The sequence below is a fragment of the Erythrolamprus reginae genome, chromosome 4 (genome assembly GCF_031021105.1).
Source record: "Erythrolamprus reginae isolate rEryReg1 chromosome 4, rEryReg1.hap1, whole genome shotgun sequence".
NCBI lineage: Eukaryota > Metazoa > Chordata > Lepidosauria > Squamata > Dipsadidae > Erythrolamprus > Erythrolamprus reginae.
In genome coordinates this window covers 49,924,399-49,944,739 of record NC_091953.1, presented here as the reverse complement: position 1 = coordinate 49,944,739, position 20,341 = coordinate 49,924,399, and the positions used below count along the sequence as shown (strand labels likewise).

Genomic DNA, 20,341 nt, shown 5'->3' with positions numbered 1-20,341 from the left:
CGGTCACATAGCAAGTAATCTTAAAATCTCAATGACTAATCTTGACCAGATAATCATAGAGGACTACAGTAATATGGAAAAAATACCTAAAAATCTGAGTGACATAAACTCCAGTTCATAAACAGAAGTCAGGTGCAGCAATATATGCTATACACAATGACACAATGTAAATGAGCCAAGAGTTATTACAGAAAGGAATGGTTCATGTTTTCATAAGGATAATTTTGAAAATATTTTTAAACAATTTTTGTAATGTGAAAAATGAATCTTAAAGGTCCTTCTGTGCCTCTTTTAAGTATGTGAAACAATGATCGGCCAGTTTATAGCAAATACTGTTTCATGGCAGGTCATAGCTTCCATTTCTGCTTTAAAAGTGTGGGGAATATGACATACCTTACTTGATTACTTGTTATCACAACTGTACAGACTTTACCAACTGGGCTGTGTTAAATTGTTTAAAAAGTTTTTAACATATATTATTCCTTTGAGATTTGATTATTTAAAAACAAAAAAACAGAAGCTTTGTTTTACAGGTTGATTAGTTCAAAGGGTCACTATATCCTGCTATCCTTAGTTAATGGTGGAATTTTAAGAAGTCCTACAGGATTTAGGAAAAAATTAATGTGAGCATGCAGTTTTAGAATTGTTACAAGAAAATTAGTTTTAATGACAAAATTGCACTCAGTAGAGTTTATTTATTTGTAAAGATTACCAAAGAATTAAAAAGGAGTTAAACTGTGCCAACCTAATTAAAATTAATGCCATACCAAACAGATAAAACTCTGTAGGCTGCACTGCATATTTAAAAGAAAGTTTTAGAACATTACATAATTTAAATCTAAGACTTAAAATTCACACTACATGAACCAATCAAAGCCCCTCCTGATTTCCAAGGAACTTTGTAGTATCCTAAAACTTAGTGTCCAGATATTTTGAGTTAAAGCTCCCATGAGCCCCCAAATGCCAGTATATCTAATGGCTATAAAAAATAAAAGTTGTACCATATACAGTGGTATCTCTACTTATGACCTCCTCTACTTACAAACTTTTTGAAATACGAACTTGGTGTTTAAGATTTTTTTGCCTCTTCTCACAAACCATTTTCCACTTACGAACCTGAGCCGCCGCTGGGATGCCCCACCTCCGGACTTCGGTTGCCAGCTAAAGTGCCTGTCCTTGCGCTGCTGCGATTCCCCTGGGCCTCCCCGCTGGGATTCCCTTCGTTCTTGCCGTGGCTGGGAATCCTTGCCTCCAGACTTCCATTGCCAACTGAAGCGCTGGGAATCTCCATGTTGGTGGCAAGAGCCAAGGGGATCCCAGCGGGGGGAGGCTCAGGGGAATCCTAGCAGTGCTTTGGCTGGCAAAGGAAGTCTGGAGGTGGAGATTCCCAGTGGCGGTGGCAAGAACGAAGGGAATCCCTGGTGGAGGGAGGCTCAGGGGAATCCCAGCAGTGCAAGGACCAGCACTTTGGCTGGCAACGGAAGTCTGGGGTGGGGATTCCCAGTGGTGCAAGGAAAAAGGGGTGACTTTTGGGATGGTTTTGCACGCATTATTTGCTTTTACATTGATTCCTATGGGGAAAATTGCAAAGTAGGCAATTTGGATTATTATTATTATTATTATTATTATTATTATTATTATTATTATTATTATTGCTGTTATTGTTATTGATTGTTGTTGTTATTATCCCAGAATATTATTTGTAGTTATTATGCCATCCAGATTCCTCTCCCTTATGGTGAGGTGACACATTTGTCTAATCCAAATTCCACTGAAATATTTTAGGATTATATATACAGATAGTGTTGAGAAGCAATTCTATACTACTATGGTTCTGACATTCAACCAGGTTTTAGGATTTAGAAAATGTCAGCAGAATTGGGTCCGTTCTGATCTTTGAAGGGGAAATATTCCAAAAAGTGGGCATTATAGCAGAAAATGAACATCTTCTAGCTGTAAGGACTCTGATACTAGCATAAATAGATCCTGCCTAAATAGATAGAATGAATAAAACCAACTATTTAATAGGATTTACTTCTGCTTCCTAGAAACTATTTGTTAGAATTCAAATTGTTAGATCAAATTCTTTTATTTTATCTTATGTTTCTATATAGTTATTAAAAGCATGAGTATTTTGAAATATTTGCACATGGTTGACTTGCATTGGTATCATGCTCTGGATTCCCCACATAACACATAAAGTCTTATAAAAACACACAACTTCTTATAAAAAAAATGTTTTAGTAAAAAAAAATGGTTAATATAATAGATTTGCTAGATTCAAGGTTGTAGACATTCCATATAAGCAAATTCATTTCAGGATAGTAAGAGCAAATGATTTGGTGAGAATTTATGACCAATGTGCATAACGGAATTCAGGTTTTGAAGAACAGCAATATCAGAATTTATGAAAACATACAATATTGCTTGACATTTATAAAACACTTGGAATGCACAAAATGCTTCTCATATATTATATCTTGACTTGTAAATGGCACATAAAACACTGGTTTAAACAATTCCAGGAGGCCCCATCCCTGTAAATGGCAACTGAACCCAATTTAAATGGAAAAGAATGGATTTTGCTTTGGCAAAATTCTAAATGTGAACCTGGTGAAAGGAGTGAAAGTGATAATTTGATCAAATGTTTTTGATATCAAATTCTGTGTTTTATTAAACAAGTGATTTGTGGAGTTGGATGCATTTTTTAGAAAAAGCAATTAAAAGTAAATGTCTACACCAGAGTATATTATTTCCCAAGGATACCAAGGGGACCAGTTCTAAACGAAACATTGTGACAGTAGGAGTTTCATTGTGTAGAAGAGAAAGATTCAGTATCTCCATATCACAGAATGTAGTCCAATATTATTCATTGTATTTCAACAGTTGCAAGTTGTGCATATTTTATGTTACTCATTCTAGGGCTTAAATAGCCAAGGGCCAAAAAATATGAATATGCACGTAAGACTCACTAAAGTGATGGAAACCCAGCATTTCAAGATTTTTGCAATTGAGCCCTCTCTTTTCATAAGTGTGGCTGGGAGAAATATGTATTAAATAAGGCAGGCTGCCCTAAAGCCAGGCTTACATCCAAAAGAAATGAACTCTGTAATTAACTTGGCAATCTGCTTGCTTGAAAATCATGTCAGTAAGTCACAGAAAGCATGACAAATGCTTTGCTTTATAAAAGCTGAGGGAAAAAATGCAGAAGAAATAATCTTAAAATACTTACTGCTTTTGTCACAGATGGTGATAATGAAGTTCAGGAACAAAAAGTCTCATCAAACGCAAACAAAGAATGGATACAGCATATTGTACTAAATCAGTTTGGTTAACCACAGCTAACTGAGTAAATCACAATTAAATGGGTTTGCACAACATATTAAACTATAAATTATAATTTACAAACCACAGTGGCTAAGTTAATACAAAATGCTAAGCCAAAACCAAATAAAGCATAACATGACAGCAGTTTGTGCAACCTGAGCCCCAAAATATTTTGATTCTTCAGAATATTTTTAACAAATTGCAAATTGGTAGAAAGATAGGGAAATGCATATCACATCATCTTTATTTTAATCTAAACACACTTAATTCTTAAATAATTAAAGCAAATAAAGTTTTAATAAAAATATTTTCAATACCAAGAGAACTAAAATCTGCAGATCTGTCACAACCTAGAAATAAACTATTTCAATTCCTTCTAATGGAATGGTGCCATAGGACATTGCATCCAAATGAAATAGACACAGGGAGTTCCCCCTGCCACATGCCATTACTATACTGAACACCTAATTCCCACAGCTCTCTCTCTAATATTTATGTGCACGTATCCATGTAGTATGGTTGTATTCTCCATTCTTATTGGTAGAATTATGATTACTCTGATGCTTTGCATGCATACTGAGAGCTTCTGCACTAGACACAAATTCTTTGTGTGTTTAATTGTGTGACACACTTGGCCAAATAAAGTACACTGTTCTACAAGGAGAAAATCTCAGAAATGAAAGCAGGTTAATTTTACTAGAATTAGGTAAAATAAAGGAAAATTAAGTCCTGAGTATTAATTGGTTCCGGTTTCCAAGATACAGTTTCAGGTCTCAAAAATTATGAGGGGGATGCGCACTTATACTCCATAAATTTTCTTCAAAATGTAATAAAGGAATGAGAATGGTGCCACACCAATCATTAATGATGCCACACCAATTATTTGCTGGCCAATCAAACACAGTAATCCTATTGTCATTGAACCAGGTTTTGGTACTTTGGGCAGTGTGGGCAGGTGACAAGTCCTGCTGGAAAATTTAAGTCACCATCCCCATAAAGCTAGCATGTGGATGGAAGTATGGAGGGGCAGGAGAAGGAACACATTGTTTAATTAGATAGAGCTGTGTGTGGAGGAGAGGCAAGAAGTGGCTCTCCCTCCTCCCCGCCATCTCCATCTCCCAACCTCTTTCACCCAATTGAGGCTTTGAAGTCCTTAGGGACTGCTTCCCCATCGCGGCTGCCATGTTTGGGGCATTTCTAGGGGTGCAGAAATACCTACAGTCATGCCCCCAGTCATGCCACGTCGGATGGTCTTGAATGTCGGATATCTGAAGGACAGATAACCGAGACTCTACTGTACCTTATTTTGAATATTCATCTAGTATTGAGTTTTTACAAGAGTTCACCAATTGCCATGACATGGACATTTACTAGTTGCCAGGACAAACTCTTATTTGTTCCTCTATCATCTTACCGTATTTTTCGCTCTATAAGACGCACCTGCTGATAAGACGCACCTAGATTTTAGAGGAGGAAAATAGAAAAAAAATATTTTGAGCCAAAAAGGGGAGAGGAAGAGAGGAAGGAGTGAAAGAAGGGAGTGAGGGAGGGAAGAAGGGAGGAAGGAAAAGGAAAGCAAGAAATGGAGGGAGGAAAGGAAGGAAGGAAGGAAAGAAAGAAAGAAAGGGGGAAGGGACAGGAACAGAGGAAGGAAGCAAGGAAACTTATGAAAGGGGAGAGTAAGAGAGGAAGGACTGAAGAGAGGGAAGGAAGAAGGTAGGAAGGAGAAATAAAAGAAGAAATAGAGGAAGGGAAGGTAAAAGAGAGAAAGAAAAAGAGCAAGAAAGAAAGCAAGAAAGAGAGAAAGAAAGAAAATGAAAGAAAAATAAAAATAGAGAGGGGGAATGAAAGAAATGGAATGAGGGAAGGAAGGAGAGAAAGAAAGCAAGAGAAAGAAAAAAGAATGAAAGAGGAAGAGAGCAAGAGAGAAAAAGAAAGAAGGAAAGAAAGAAAGAAAGAAAGAAAGAAAGGCAACTTCAAAGAAAGGCTCACTGAGCATCTCTCACTCTCTCTCTCTTTCTATCCCTCTTTCTTTCTTTCTCTTCCTTTCTCTCTCTCCTCTTTCTTTATCTCCTCTCTCTCCCTCCCTCTCTCTTTCTCTCCCCCCTCTCTCCCCCTTTCCCTCTCTCTTTCTCTCTCTCTCTTGCTATCTCTCCCCCTCTCCCTCTCTCTCCCCCCTCTCCCTCTCTCTTTCTCTCTCCCTCTCTTGCTATCTCTCCCCCCTCTCCCACTCTCTTTCTCCCTCTCCCTCTCTTTCTCTCTCTCCCCCTCTCTCTTTCTCTCTCTCTCCCCCTCTTTCTCTCTCTTCTTCTCACTTTCTCTCTCTTGTTTCCTTTCTGTCTGGGCAGATGGCTGCCTTCTGCCTTGGGGCGCGATTCGCCCCCTCTCCTCCTCCGCCGCCGCCTTCTGCCTTGGGGCGCGATCCGCCCCCTCTCCTCCTCCGCCGCTTCCTGCCTTGGGCGAGCAATCCCGGAGTCCGGGACTGTGTGGCTTTGCGCCATGAAGAGGAAACGGCTCCGGCAGCAGGGAAAAGTCGGCCGTTTTCTCTTCATGGCGTAAAGCCACCCTGTCCCAGACTCCCGGATTACTCGCCCAAGGCAGGGGGCGGCGGAGGAGGAGAGGGGGCGGATCGCGCCCCAAGGCAGAAGGCAGCGACGTTGGAGAGGGGGCAGATTGCGCCCCAAGGCAGGAGGAGGCAGCGGAGGAGAGGAGGCAGATCGCGCCCCAACGCAGGAGGTGGCAGAGGAGGAGAGGAGGCGGATCGGGCGGGCAATAGGGCAGCGTGGAGAAGCCAGGGGCGCATTTGGCCGGAGGCACCATGGGGAGGCAGGGGCGGCCGCGGCTCCCTTTACTCCTACTGCCACACCTCCCCGCGGGCTGGCAGGGGGATGGGGAGCGTGCGCCCGTGGAAAAGGGCGCTCGGGTGTATTTGGGGGTGCACGCCTGCTCACGGGCGCAGCTTACGGGGAACGGTGGGCCAGGCAGCAGCTAGCCAGCCAGCCGGCGGGATGGTGCTTCCGAATTTGCAGCCTCCCCCCCCCTCCCTGCCTGCATCTTCGCTCCATAAGACGAGGCTGATTTTTCATCCTACTTTGGGAGGAAAAAAACTGTGTCTTATGGAGCGAAAAATACGGTATTTGTTTCTCCTACACAGAGACATAATCTCTTCATATGCAGTAATCATAACAGCCATTCACAAGTTTATCCTCCATGCATTTAACTGACTTTGTTGATTGCATGAAGTTTTTAGCTTTAACAGCCATCAATTCCATTTTGTGGCAGCAAATTCTGTTACCAAATTACCAAATTGCCTCTGCTTAGTAAAAAACCATTTTCTCTCAAGCTCACATTTTCTCAAATGAAAGATTTTGAATACTATTACTTGGAAGAAAGACCTCATATTCTATGTTGGAATGGTTTTCTCTCCACAACCACTACAAAGGTATCTGTATTGGAAGGTGAGTTTGTCTCCCAATCTTTCTTACGCATTAAAAAACATTTTGATATTAGAATGCTGATTCCTTACTACATTCCCTGTTTTCAAAACCTTCAAGATTTTTTAAATTTTTTAAAAATATAGTGTGCAATGAAATTTATCTTCCATATGGAAGGCAGCTTAGTTCCAAACAGGATGCAGCATAATATGACCCAATAATGCAGACTTGATTTAGAAGATTGAATTATACATAACCTGATGATACAACTCAATATTTTGAACTACAGTGATCCCTCGATTTTTGCGGTCTCGATTTTCGCGAAACGCTATACCACGGTTTTTCAAAAAATAATAATTTAAAAATAGTCCGCGTTTTTTTTCTACACCACGGTTTTTCCCGCCCGATGACATCATACGTCATCACCAAACTGACGTCGGCCATTGCTGATTGGCCGAAATCTCGGCCAATCAGCTTTGCCATCGCAAAAAAAAGCAAAAATTTCGCCCGACTGTTGATGGACAGAAATCTCGGCCTATCAGTGTTGTTTGGCCAGCGTGCTTTGGAACTGTTGGAACTTGTTGGAAGATGGCTCCTAAACGTCACACACGGAGCAGAGGCGGCGACGCTAAAAAGAGCAGGAAGATACTGACAATTAAGGAGAAAATTGAACTTTTGGACATGCTGAAAGAGGGACGCTCTTATGCAGATGTTGGTCGGCATTATGGGATCAACGAATCGAGTGTGCGATACATTCGGAAAGACGAAAAGAAGATAAGGCAAACTTCTCTGATGACATTCAACAAGGCTGCAAAAAGAATGGTGATGCCTAGAAACAAACGCCTTATGAAGATGGAAGCTGCTTTGTCCGTGTGGGTACAAGACTGCCGCAAAAAGAGCATTGCTTTGGATACCAACACCATACGGACAAAGGCACAGCAACTGTACACCCGTCTTGCAAACACAGAAGGAGGCGATGCAGATGAGGGAAACGCAGGTGAGGGCTGGGGTTTTTTATTCTGTCATTATTTAAGTGCTTTTATTCTGTCATTATTTAAGTGCTTTTATTCTGTCATTATTTTAGTGCTTTTATTCTGTCATTATTTAAGTGCTTTTATTCTGTCATTATTTAAGTGCTTTTATTCTGTCATTATTTAAGTGCTTTCATTCAAGAGTCACTTCTCTCTCCCTTTCCTGTCATTCTCTGCAGATGAAGGTGCTGATGACTCTGAAGACAACCAGCCATCAACATCTTCTGCTTCTTCAGCCCCATACACATTCACAGCAAGCAAAGGGTGGTTCGAGAAATTTCAACGGCGCTATGGCCTGAAGAGTGTGTCATTGCACGGAGAAGCTGCCTCAGCAGATACAGGTGCAGCCGAAAAGTACGTCCAGGGCACGTTTAAAGACCTAATTGCAGAAGGGGGCTACCTTCCAGAACAGGTGTTCAACATGGACGAAACAGGCCAGTTCTGGAAGAGGATGCCTTCACGGACTTTCTTGATGCAAGATGAAGCCAAAGCCCCTGGCTTTAAGGCCATGAAAGATCGGGTGACTTTGATCATGTGTGGGATCATGCAGCAGGCTTTTTGATGAAGCCAGGGCTAATTTATAAGTCACGAAATCCAAGAGCACTCAGGAACAGAAATAAGAATGCATTGCCAGTGTACTGGATGCATAATCCTAAAGCATGGATTACAAAACCCCTCACGCGGGACTGGTTTCATCAGTGCTTCATCCCACAGGTGAAGGATTATTTGTCTGGCAAAGGACTCAATTTCAAAGTGCTTCTCCTAATGGACAATGCTGGAGGCCATGATGACCTGGCACATGAACATGCTGGGGTGCAAGTCGAATTCTTGCCACCAAACACCACATCGCTTATCCAGCCGATGGATCAAGGTGTTATCCGCGCATTTAAGGCACTGTACACGCACAATTCCCTTGGAAGCATCGTGGAAGCAATGGATGCTGATGAAAACTTCACATTGAAGGCCTACTGGCGTCAGTACACGATCGCATCGTGTCTGAAGAACATTCAGAATGCCTTAATGGATATGAAGTCACAGACAATAAATGCCTGCTGGAAGAAATTGTGGCCAGAAGTGGTGCATGATTACAAGGGATTTGCTCCCGAAGAAATTCAACATGCTGCAGTCCAGAACGCTGTGAAGCTGGCACAGGCACTGGGTGGAGAAGGCTTCGTTGACATGACACCAGATGAAGTGAATGGTTTGCTTGATGAGCATGGCCTACCGCTGACAGACAAAGATCTGGAGGAGCTGACCAGGTCAGCGAGTGAAGAAGAGGAGGAGGAAGCAGAAGCTGAACAAGCTGAGGAAGAAGAAGATGCTGGCCTAACGCTTGAGCGGCTTGCAGAACTGAACAGAGCTGCTGCACATGTACAACGCATGGTGGAACTTTGGGATCCCAACATGACTCGCTCTATACAGTTTAAGGCCTCCCTTGACAACACCTTTGCACCATACAGAGCCATGTTAGGCCAGAAAAAGGAACTGCGCCAACAACTGCCCATAACTATGTTTGTCACGAAAACCAAGAGGTCTGTCATACCATCACCTGCAGCGTCCATTGTAGAAATGGTGATAGAAGAAGATCCCGAGTTATCCTAGTTATGCTACCCCCCCCCAAAATGTAAATAAATATTGTTATCATTTATAACAGGATGACTAAGTGTCTTATTCAATGTGTACAGTACAGGTACAGGTAATGGGAAGGGGAAATGGTAATTAAGGGGATGGGAAATGGTAATTTGTGGGTTAAAAGTGTTGGGACTGAGTGGCATACAGAAGAATGAATGAATGACTGAGTGAATGAAATTCAAACACAGGTGAGGGCTGGGGTTTTTTATTCTGTCATTGTTTAAGTGCTTTTTAAGAAAGGAAGGAGGGAGGGAGGGAGGGAAGGAGGGAGGGAAGGAAGGAGGGAAGGAAGGAGGGAAGGAAGGAGGGAAGGAAGGAGGGAAGGAAGGAGGGAAGGAGGGAGGGAAGGAAGGAAGGAGGGAGGGAAGGAAGGAGGGAGGGAAGGAAGGAGGCGGGCATTCTAAAAGCCGAGAAGCCATTGCCGCCAGCGCTGCTGCAGGAGGACTCGTGCCCCAAGAAAGCCGGTGAGAGGGGCGAATCGGGCGGGTGGGGGGTAGCGGCGAGGAGGCCGGAGGCGCTGGGTGGGTGGCCGACATTAAATACAACCATTGCCAGCCTCCGAACTTTCGTCGCTCCCTGCCTCCACCTGCAAGCCCTTGCGCGGCCATGGAAAAAGGGCGCGCATGCGCAGATGGTGTTTTTACTTCTGCACCACTATACCACGGAAAATCGATTATCGCGGGAGGTCTTGGAACGTAACCCCCGTGATAATCGAGGGATCACTGTACAACAAAACATTAAAATATTAAACTTTTATAACAATCATATCATGGGTGTTAGGTTTAGTTCTTTACTAAATGGATTTATGATTTTTCTAGGCTGATACAAAGTACTACATAAAATTGCTTTTTAAAAATTGCTGTAATTGTTCAGTGACATATAGAAATTAGACTGAAATTCAATACCAATTATTCAAAATTATTATTATTCAAAGCAAAATTATTAATAGGGGATTAAGCACATCATTTTTCATAATCATAGTTTTTTATAGTTACAGTAAATAATATTTTGAATTGCAACTGCTTTCCAATACAATTTGAAGAGGAAGGAGGAGATGCCTCAAAATGTCTTCCTAGAGTACCATATGCAAGTGGATCTACTGGGTCAACATAAGATGGGAAGAAAATTATTTGCAAGAACAAAAGCTCCCTCCCCCCCAAAAAAGTCACACACAATATGTTATTTCAGTTGTGGAGTCCCTGATGCTCTCTTGGTTGTTTCCTTGCCGATGTTTCATTACTGAAGTGAGTAACATCCTAATTACTAAGCTAGGTAACATTATTATCAATTATTTACAGAGTTTAAGATAGTGGGGGGAAAAGAAGCAGCAAAGTTATGAATAAAGATAGGAACTGAAGACATGATGAAAAATAATTGTGAACAATGGAAGACTTCTTTAAAAAAAAGTCTAATAATTGTCTAAAATATCAAGGATGGAATAAAACAACCACACACACAAATAAATAAATACATTAAGGATGAGAATTGTAAGAGATTGCAGTAAGAGTGTTTATAAATAGTTTCTCTCGTTGCCTTCCATAATCTGGCTTTCCCCCTAAAAACTGCAGTTGAGAAGATTAATTTCAAGAGCCATTGATTTGAGAACAAACTTATCTGATTCCAATAATCCCCTTTCTACCACAGTGTTATATTAAAAAGGACAAAGATGTGGAATTATTGCTACATCCCCCCCTCTATTTCCCCGCTAAACTTTGTTAACCTCAATCCAACTGAAATGAGGCCGTGGTCCACAGAGAATTGGAAATAAGGTGAAACAGATATTTCCATTCTCATTTGATTGGAAACCACTATATTCCAAATTGCCCTATTCTGTATCATATTTGAGGCAGCAATGAAACAGTACAACTTCTATCAAGTTGGAACACAGCTTACAAAGTAGTTTACAAGCTACAACTTTTATAATGACTACAATTTAATTACAACTAATATCTGTGGGAAAACTGCAAACAGAAGTTGAAAAGGGAATGTTTGTTAAATGTTCATCTGTGATTAAATTGCTTATACAAATAGACTATTCATTAAACTGTTCTATTATGTCAGTTCTCCTTGCAGAAACATAAACTTGGATAGGGAGTATTAACTGAATATTGTAATCCTGGAAGAGTTGCTGCCACAAATATTAATACAAACTTTACTATCAACACTGATGAATTTTCAAATGCGTGTCCCTTTTTGAAAAGTATACTTAGCACATGTAATAAGAATGTAATATGAAATATGTATGTAATAAGAAACTAATTTTGCTATATTTAATAAAACTTGCTTATGTTACAGTCTAAATCAGTGATGGTGAACCTTTTTTTCCCTTGGGTGCCAAAAAAATGTATGCATGTGTGAGTGCCCATACCCATAATTCAATGCCTGGGGAGGGTGAAAACAGCTTCCCCTGCCCCCTGGAGGCCCCCTGGAGGCTAGAAATGGCCTGCTTCCCAACTTCTGGTGGGTCTCATAGGCTAATGTTTCACCCTCCTCAAGCAAAGGCTTCCCCCACCCCCTGGAGGCTCCCTGGAAGCCAAAAACACCTCCCAGAGCCTCTGTGTGAGCCAAAAATCAGCTGGCTGGCACACACATGCACGTTAGAGCTGAGTTAGGGCAACAGCTCGGGTGCCAGCAGATATGGCTCTGCGTGCCACGGGTGCCATAGGGTCGCCATCACTGGTCTAAATGAACAGGAGGTAAATTGAAGTGCATTTTAAACATGAAATATGTTTAAAATGAAATATGTATTCAGGCCATCAAGAATAATATATACTTGTACTTGCAAATACTTTCCTTATTTTTTATGATTTCCAGTTGTTGCTTTGCAAGTATCTGTACTGTATATGAAATATATATATGTAGATTGTTCTGAGTTCGGGTTTTGCCCCATGTAATATTTTGAGTGTTTATGCGACGTTTTGGTGAAATCACATTCACCATCATCAGGCTGAAGTTGTAAGCTTCGTGCTGCTGTAGATATAGTTTATATATCTATATAGTTTATATATCTATATCTACAGCAGCACGAAGCTTACAACTTCAGCCTGATGATGGTGAATGTGATTTCACCGAAACGTCGCATAGACACTCAAAATATTACACGGGGAAAAACCCGAACTCAGAACAATCTACATACATATACCTGTGAAAATCTATGAAAACATATATATATATACAGTGGTACCTCGGTACTCGACCACAATTCGTTCCAGAAGTGTGGTCGAGAACCGATTTGGTCGAGTACCGAATTTATTTATCCCATAGGAAATAATGGAAATGGATTTAATTGGTTCCCAGCCCCTGTTAACTCGCTGGGAACCAATTAAATCTATTTTCTTTATTTCCAATGGGATAAATAAATTCGCTACTCCAAGCTGCAGGAAAGGTGGTGGCTGCTGCAATCCCGGCAGCTTTGGGAGGCTCTTTTCCTCATTGCTTCCTCTTATTACCTGTAAGCAGCTTCAAAAACTTTCTCCTTCCCTGTGGCTGCAACAGCGGCGATTTCCCTTCCAGTAGCAAGAGCGCCGGGAACGTCACGTGATGAAGGGAAGCTGCTGGAGCCAAAGCAGCTTCCCTTCATTACGTGACATTCCCGGCGCTCTTGCTACTGGAAGGGAAATCGCCGCTGTTGCAGCCACAGGGAACGAGAAAGTTTTGGAAGCTGCTTACAGGTAATAAAAGGAAGCAATGATGAAAGGAGCCCCCCAAAGCTGCCGGGATTGCAGCAGCCCCCACCTTTCCTGCAGCTTGGAGCTCTTAGAGAGCTCCTCAGCCCCCTGAAGTTGCCGGGATTACATTTTGGATAATAAACAAAATTTTCTCTGGCTGTTCGGTATCTGAATTTTTGTTCAGATACCGAAGCAAATTTTTGCCGAAAATTTTGTTCGTTATCCGAAATGTACGAGAAAGGAAGCGTTCGAGTACCGAGGTACGACTGTATATATATATATATACACACACACGCATGCAGACATGCCCATGCAAATACCTTTGCTTTCAGTAAAGTTTTGGTGTTAAGAGAAGATAATGTATTGGAAAGTTTGTGTATTTTTTCCACTGCTAAGCATTTAGCAGAAAAAAATATTTAACAGAACTGCAATTCAAATTTCTTGCTTGAACCAATATTTTTCATTAAAGCTTCTAATGTGCATAGATAAGTTACTTAAGAATACCAAAATGCACAAACACCAATTTTACATTTCTTTATTTGCACATCATTTTATAACATCTCATTACACATATTATTTTCCTACACAAAAGTTTGATATGGACAATATCCTTACACCACATATACAAATCTAGAAACAATAACATATTTATTATATTTTATATTATAAATCTAATGAAAGTGCACCTGTATTTATTGGACTGTTTATTTTATTTCTTGGTTGAAAAATTTATGTGAATTTGTAACTTTTATATAACTATCTGAATCTTCTTCCAGAAACTGTTGAACTTGTAATTAAACTAAACCTTATAATTTATTATTTTCAGATAATTAAATACATCCGCTGCTGTAGGATTTATATATACTAAATCTCGGTATTCTAGTAACATTATTAATAGGAGAAATTTTATTCACTAGACTTATGAAATGTTTATCCCAAACTTCTCACCTATTCTGATCTGATGGTGTTTGTGTAAATATGAGGGCAAGATAATGAAACCCTTTCTTTTTGCATGAATAATACCTAGCTTTTAGGATTGGTGGGAATAAAAAGAGCAATGTTTATTGTTACATTTATTTCTAAAATGAATGTTTGGCGATGCATTGAAATGTTTCCAGACAGTTTTGAAGCAGAGCATGCCAACTAAACATGATACTAAGAAGCTTGATGTAGAGTTGCTATTATAAGGAAACATTAGTAATATGGTCTTGACAAACATAGCAAAATAATAACTAATTCTGTCTTGAATATTTTTGATAATTACATATCAAAATTGACTGTAAACCAAAACTGAAATAAGTTTTAACACTGTATATTTTTTACAGTCTGGAAATTCAGAATTCAATCCCTTTATACCTGCAACTGGTATTAATTTTTTAAAAAACTTATTAAATACGTTTTAATTTGATAAAAAGAATTATCTGCCATTGTTCACTGATAAGTCACATAGTTTGGTTTCAAAAGATGTTAAATGATAACTAGTCAGCAATGTAACTAAACTGATGATGCAGATGGCTCAATGCCAGTGCCAGGCTTTAACACAAATGAACATGAATTAACTTCATTAAAAATACATTTCAAACTGCTAGGACTTTTAAAAATCTCTACATGGTAAAAATGTTTAGGAAAGGGAATGTGGGTTGTTTTTAAATGTTTACTGAATTAAAAGTTAAATGTTTACTTTTGCACAAATATAAGGGTCTGCTTGGCACAGCAACCAAACTGGACAGACATAGACTTCAACAGATAGTTAGGATTGCAGAAAAAATAATTGTAATCAGCCTGCCTTCCATTGAGGACCTGTATACTGCATGAGCCAAAAAGAGGGCTGTGGAAATATCTACAGACTGCTCAGTTCCTAGACAAACTGTTTCAACTTCTTCCTTCAAGACAAAACTATAGGGCATTACAGTGATCCCCCGTTTATTGCGTCCCCAACCATTGCGAACAGGGTACTTCGCTATTTTTCAACCCGGAAGTCAAAAATACCATCTACGCATGCGTGCCGGGCACGCATGCGTAGATGGCAGCGGCTTCCCTGGGTCTTCCCCCTCTTGCTGGCGTCAGCGAGGAGTTTCCCCACCGCCCACGCAAACTCCTCGCTGCCGCCCGCCCTTCGCCCGCCCACGCCGTTCATTCTCGCCGGTTTTGAGCTGAGTCCGGAAGCGAATTCGCTTCCGGACTCAGCTCAAAACCGCCGATAGCAAGCGGCAAGGAACGGCTTGTCTCGGCGCTTTCGAGCTGTCAGCTCGAAAGCGCCGAGACAAGCCGTTCCTTGCCGCTTGCTATCGGCACTTTTGAGCTGTCCGGAAGCGAATTCGCTTCCGGACTCAGCTCAAAACCGCCGATAGCAAGCGGCAAGGAACGGCTTGTCTCGGCGCTTTCGAGCTGTCAGCTCGAAAGCGCCGAGACAAGCCGTTCCTTGCCGCTTGGTATCGCCGGTTTTGAGCTGAGTCCGGAAGCGAATTCGCTTCCGGACTCAGCTCAAAAGCGCCGAGAGCCAGCGCCCCCTGGACCCCCAACCCGGGTTTGGGGGGCTGCTAGGAAGCCCTCCATGCCGGCGGCAAACAGCCGCCCCGCCCCCAATCTTCGGCTCCTCGCTAGCGCTGTGGGAGTAAAAACACCGTCTGCACATGCGCAGACGGTGTTTTTACTTCCGCATCGCTACTTCGCGAAAACCCGCTCATTGCGGGGGCTCCTGGAACGGAACCCTCGCAACGAGCGGGGGATCACTGTATATGCCAAATCAACCAGACACATACTATCACTCTGCTAAACAACAAATTCCCACAACACTGTTTATGTCTAGGATATCAAATCACCTAGTAGGGCTGTATTTCCTATTATCCTTCCAATATTTTCATCTTTCCTATTATCCATTTTCCTTAGCTTCTCATGACTATAATTTTGTTGTGTCTCATGATTTATATCACTTGCCTTTATTTAGCATCCTATTATGAGTTATGTTGTTTGCTTATTAAGTATCCTATGCCTATCATTGAGTTTGTATCTTATGTTTTATAATGATTGTATTTTATTATGATGAACATGATTTATCATTTGTTGCTTGTATGTACACTGAAAACTTATGCACCAGAAATAAATTACTTGTGTGTCCCATCAGACTTGGCCAATAAATAAAGAATGAGTGCTAACACTCTAAAAAGAACTCATAAATTAATATCTTTATTTTGTGACAGTTTTTTTGAAATAGGCACATATTAAAAGACAGTCCATAATTTTATATTTTGACAGACCTAAATTTGACAGAGCTTGTACTATCAATGAGCTTTCCTTTATTGTGAGGTCCTTACATAAAAGTGGTTTATTAGTTTTTAGAGAAACAACCCTCTTTCCCATGAAAACACAGTATAACTTAAATCTGGAATCCAGTGTTAGTGCATCAGATGGCAACTTATTTCTAATACAATAAACACACCCATGTGATTTGAAAAAAAAATCTGAAAATACAGCAATTTTTGAACATGATTTGTAACATTACTTCAATCCTTATGTCAGAAAGACTGTTTCTGAAATCCAGTTCTATAATACAAATGCATTTCATAATGCATAATACAAATGCATGTTCATAATGCATTTGTTCTTCCGTGATTATAATCTCTTTGAATAAACATTTTATAATATATTTGTAATTATGAATAAATGCTCATTTCAATTTCTTAGTATGAACACACCTTTATGCAGAACCCCCCTCAGTTTTTTGGATACAATCATTATTGAATATTACTTGGCCTTTGAAGTAATGGAGCCAGTTGCAAGCCTTTACATCTGAATATCCATATTTTGAAATACTATGGCCACTCTGCTTGGAATGTATACCTAAAGGGAGAATAAAAATATCTTATTTTTGATCCATCAGAAACCTAAAAAAAAAATCTAAATGACTTAAATACTTAGGATACTTCATTTAATGGCACTGAAGAATCAAACATTTATTAAATGTGGCATGGATATACAGTGTTCCCTCAATTTTCGTGGGGGATGCGTTCCGAGACCGCCCGCGAAAGTTGAATTTCCGCGAAGTAGAGATGGCGAAGTAAATACACCATTTTTGGCTATGGACAGTATCACAAGCCTTCCCTTAACACTTTAAACCCCTAAATTACCATTTCCCATTCCCTTAACAACCATTTACTCACCATTATTACTGGTACTCACCATTGAATAAGACACTTAGTGATCCTGATATTTATAAACATAATTATTTATTAACAATAATAATTTTTTTTGTTATTTGCAAAAAATATTAGTTTGGCGATGACGTATGATGTCATCAGGTGGGAAAAACCGTGGTATAGAAAAAACCCGCGAAGTATTTTTAAATTAATATTTTTTGGGAAAAATGTGGTAGAGTGAAATTCTGGATTTGTATTTAGTCTTAAGACTAAATAATTAATAGAAATAACACACTTTGCATCCTTCATATCCTATTACTGATGCTGGATTGGGTATTAGGTATAAATGAAATTGGATCTAGAGGACACATGATTTAAACTGATACAAGTCTGAATGTTTGAAGATACCCAGGCCAATGTATTGTGTACTAGTAAATGACAAACTCTTAGTTGAATTTGTATTTTGCCTGATATATCATTCAGTGGGAATAAATACAGCAGAAGATATAATAAAGCATTTAGTAACCTGCAAGTCAAAGGGCTGAAATGGGTCTCACTCATATATATTCAACAAATTTGTTGAAAAATGGTAATAATGTTCTTTCAATATTATGATTAATGTTTTTATTCTTTTACAGATAAACTATGAATCTGAAATCATTTTTAGGCAAGGAAAAAAGAAATCTGTAAGTGGATTTTATAATGTTCCTATTACAGGTCATCTTCTGAGTTTTTAACTAATTGATATGTGTACTTAACAGACTGCAACTGAGGAGAGAGGGAGAGGGAGGGACGGAGACGGGGGGGGAGAGAGAGAGAGGAACCTGGAGAGGGGGAAAAGAGATTTTCATTGAATCACATTCTAACATGTCCAATGAATCATAGCTATTTTTCAGTTATCAGAGTGTTTTTCTCTAAGGTTTCTGTGATAAATAACTCCTACAAATCTGCTCAGCAGGGAAGGACATTTGAGATACACCTGGAATGCGGTACTCTGAAATTTTCAGGAAAAAAAAAATAAAGTCAAGGGAATGGTTATTGATACTTGCAAAATACGTGATATGGAGTTTATTTCCAAATATTTTAGCAAATAAAAACATATATTTGCCAATACAGTGGTACCTCTACCTAAGAACGCTTCTACTTAAGAACTTTTCTAGATAAGAACCGGGTGTTCAAGATTTTTTTGCCTCTTCTTAAGAACCATTTTCTACTTAAGAACCCAAGCCTGGAAAAATTTGCCAGGTAATTTGAGAGCAGCACGAAGGTCCCGTCAGTTTCCTGCCATTCCCCCTGGGTTTCTCTTTCTGGCGCAGTGTATGGGAGGCAGCCTCGCGCCAGGTGTATGGGAGGCATGTGCTCTTCCTCGCTACCTCACTCTCTCCTTTTTTTTAAGCCTTAAAGTTTTGGATTTTTTTGATTCCCCTCACCTCACCTTCTTCCTTCAGCAGTGACTATCCTCCTCCTCCTCTTCTTTTTCTTCCTCCTCCCACCCAAATTTCGAGCTTTTATTTCTTTCCTAATGGGTTTGCACACATTATTTGCTTTTACATTGATTCCTTTGGGAAAAATTGCTTCTACTTACAAACTTTTGTACTTAAGAACCTGGTCACGGAACGAATTCAGTTCTTAAGTAGAGGTACTACTGTACTTCATGTTCAAAATTAATGAGAAATAAGTATGAAACAGTTATTAATGAAGGACAGGCAATCTGTTAATGAAAAATGGTCATTGACAAAATGATGTGGGTCAGGATGATGTTTTTTTTAAAAAAAACCTTAGCCATAGCTATCTGAGCACATGTTCTTCACCCCTTCTGTAATCCCAACCATTATTCTTTTTGCCTTCTTATTCTATATGGATTCTACACACACTTAGAAAAGGCTATACATTTTGATAATACGATACTTTTAAAAATATTTAAAACAATATTAAGAAAACAAACATATTAATATATCCATAAAGCAAAAATAAATTTTCATTTCCCTTGACATCAGCTGAACATCTCATTTATGTCCCTTCTTGAAAAAGTTCTACCTTTTTTTTTTCATTTGTAGAAAAACTTGGATTAAATTATATTTTAGCATTTGAAGGAGGAAATTGGATTGGATTTTCCTGCCATTATTAACTACTAACACTATTTCACTTTCCACAGCAGGTTTTTTCTTTCTTCCCAAAGACTCTGAAAGCAGTCTGATGGCAAAGATTTTTTTGGGGGGGGAAGCCATTTCTCTCTGCTTGCCTTGATTTTACAAAGGTTTTCTGCAGATAATACTTGATTTTTATCCTTACCTTTTTTCCAGCAAAAAGGGTCGCAAATACCCCCCCTCCTCAGTTTGGGGACTATCTATCCCATTAACCAGAGTGGATTAAAGGGACATTCTTTCTCTTTCTGCTCTGCTAAAGGGCCATATAGCCAACCAAAATATGTACATGTTGGGAGGGTTTATTTCATATTTTTGCCTTATTTTTTGCTTTTCTAAAACTTTTCTAAAACCTGATTTCTCTCTTTCTCACCCTGCCCCTAAAAATAGGAATATTTTAAGATGGATTGCTTAACAGTTGTTATGGGAACTTTTAAAATCTTATTAAGTTTACTTATATGTTACCTTCAAGAGATTCTGAGTAGCTAGCAACAATAAAAATGAATAAAATGTATTTTCACAATAAAATCAACACAAAAATATAGAGCCAGATATTTAATGATTAAAATATATATTTATCCAAAATAAAGAGTAGCCAATCTATCCCCTAGAGATATGCTAAAAAGGATATATTTCCTCCTTCTACAACACTGTTAAAGAGGACAGGCAGCATTCTTATCTCAAAAAGAAAAGCATTTGAACGGGTTATAGACTCAATCTTAACTATCTTCTCAAATGCTAACCGCCAAATAGGTCTCTGGTAGGCAATGAGATCTCAGTGACTGCACTTACTTCTTTTAATATAATTAAGTAATAATGAAAGGATATGCATTTTCTTCAAGCTCCAAATATTTAGGGAAAAAAATGAAAACTTCTTTAGTACACTGTTTTATTGGTATTATTAGGATTTTTCCTAGAATATTTTAATCCACATATTATGGCTATGTGGATATTGTCTTCTACTGTCAA

The 20,341-nt window shown here is 39.5% G+C and overlaps 1 protein-coding gene across 2 annotated transcripts in view; it reads right to left on the bottom strand.

Annotated features, from left to right (window-relative positions):
* Window positions 1–16,258: 16,258 nt before the first annotated feature.
* Window positions 16,259–20,341, bottom strand: part of GBE1 (1,4-alpha-glucan branching enzyme 1) — a 155,355-nt gene continuing 151,272 nt past the window's right edge. For both annotated transcript variants that reach the window (XM_070750257.1, XM_070750256.1), the window contains one exon: window positions 16,259–16,932. In XM_070750257.1, coding sequence (XP_070606358.1) covers window positions 16,876–16,932 — 57 coding nt within the window. In that variant the 3' untranslated portion in view covers window positions 16,259–16,875. The remainder of the gene's footprint in view (window positions 16,933–20,341) is intronic.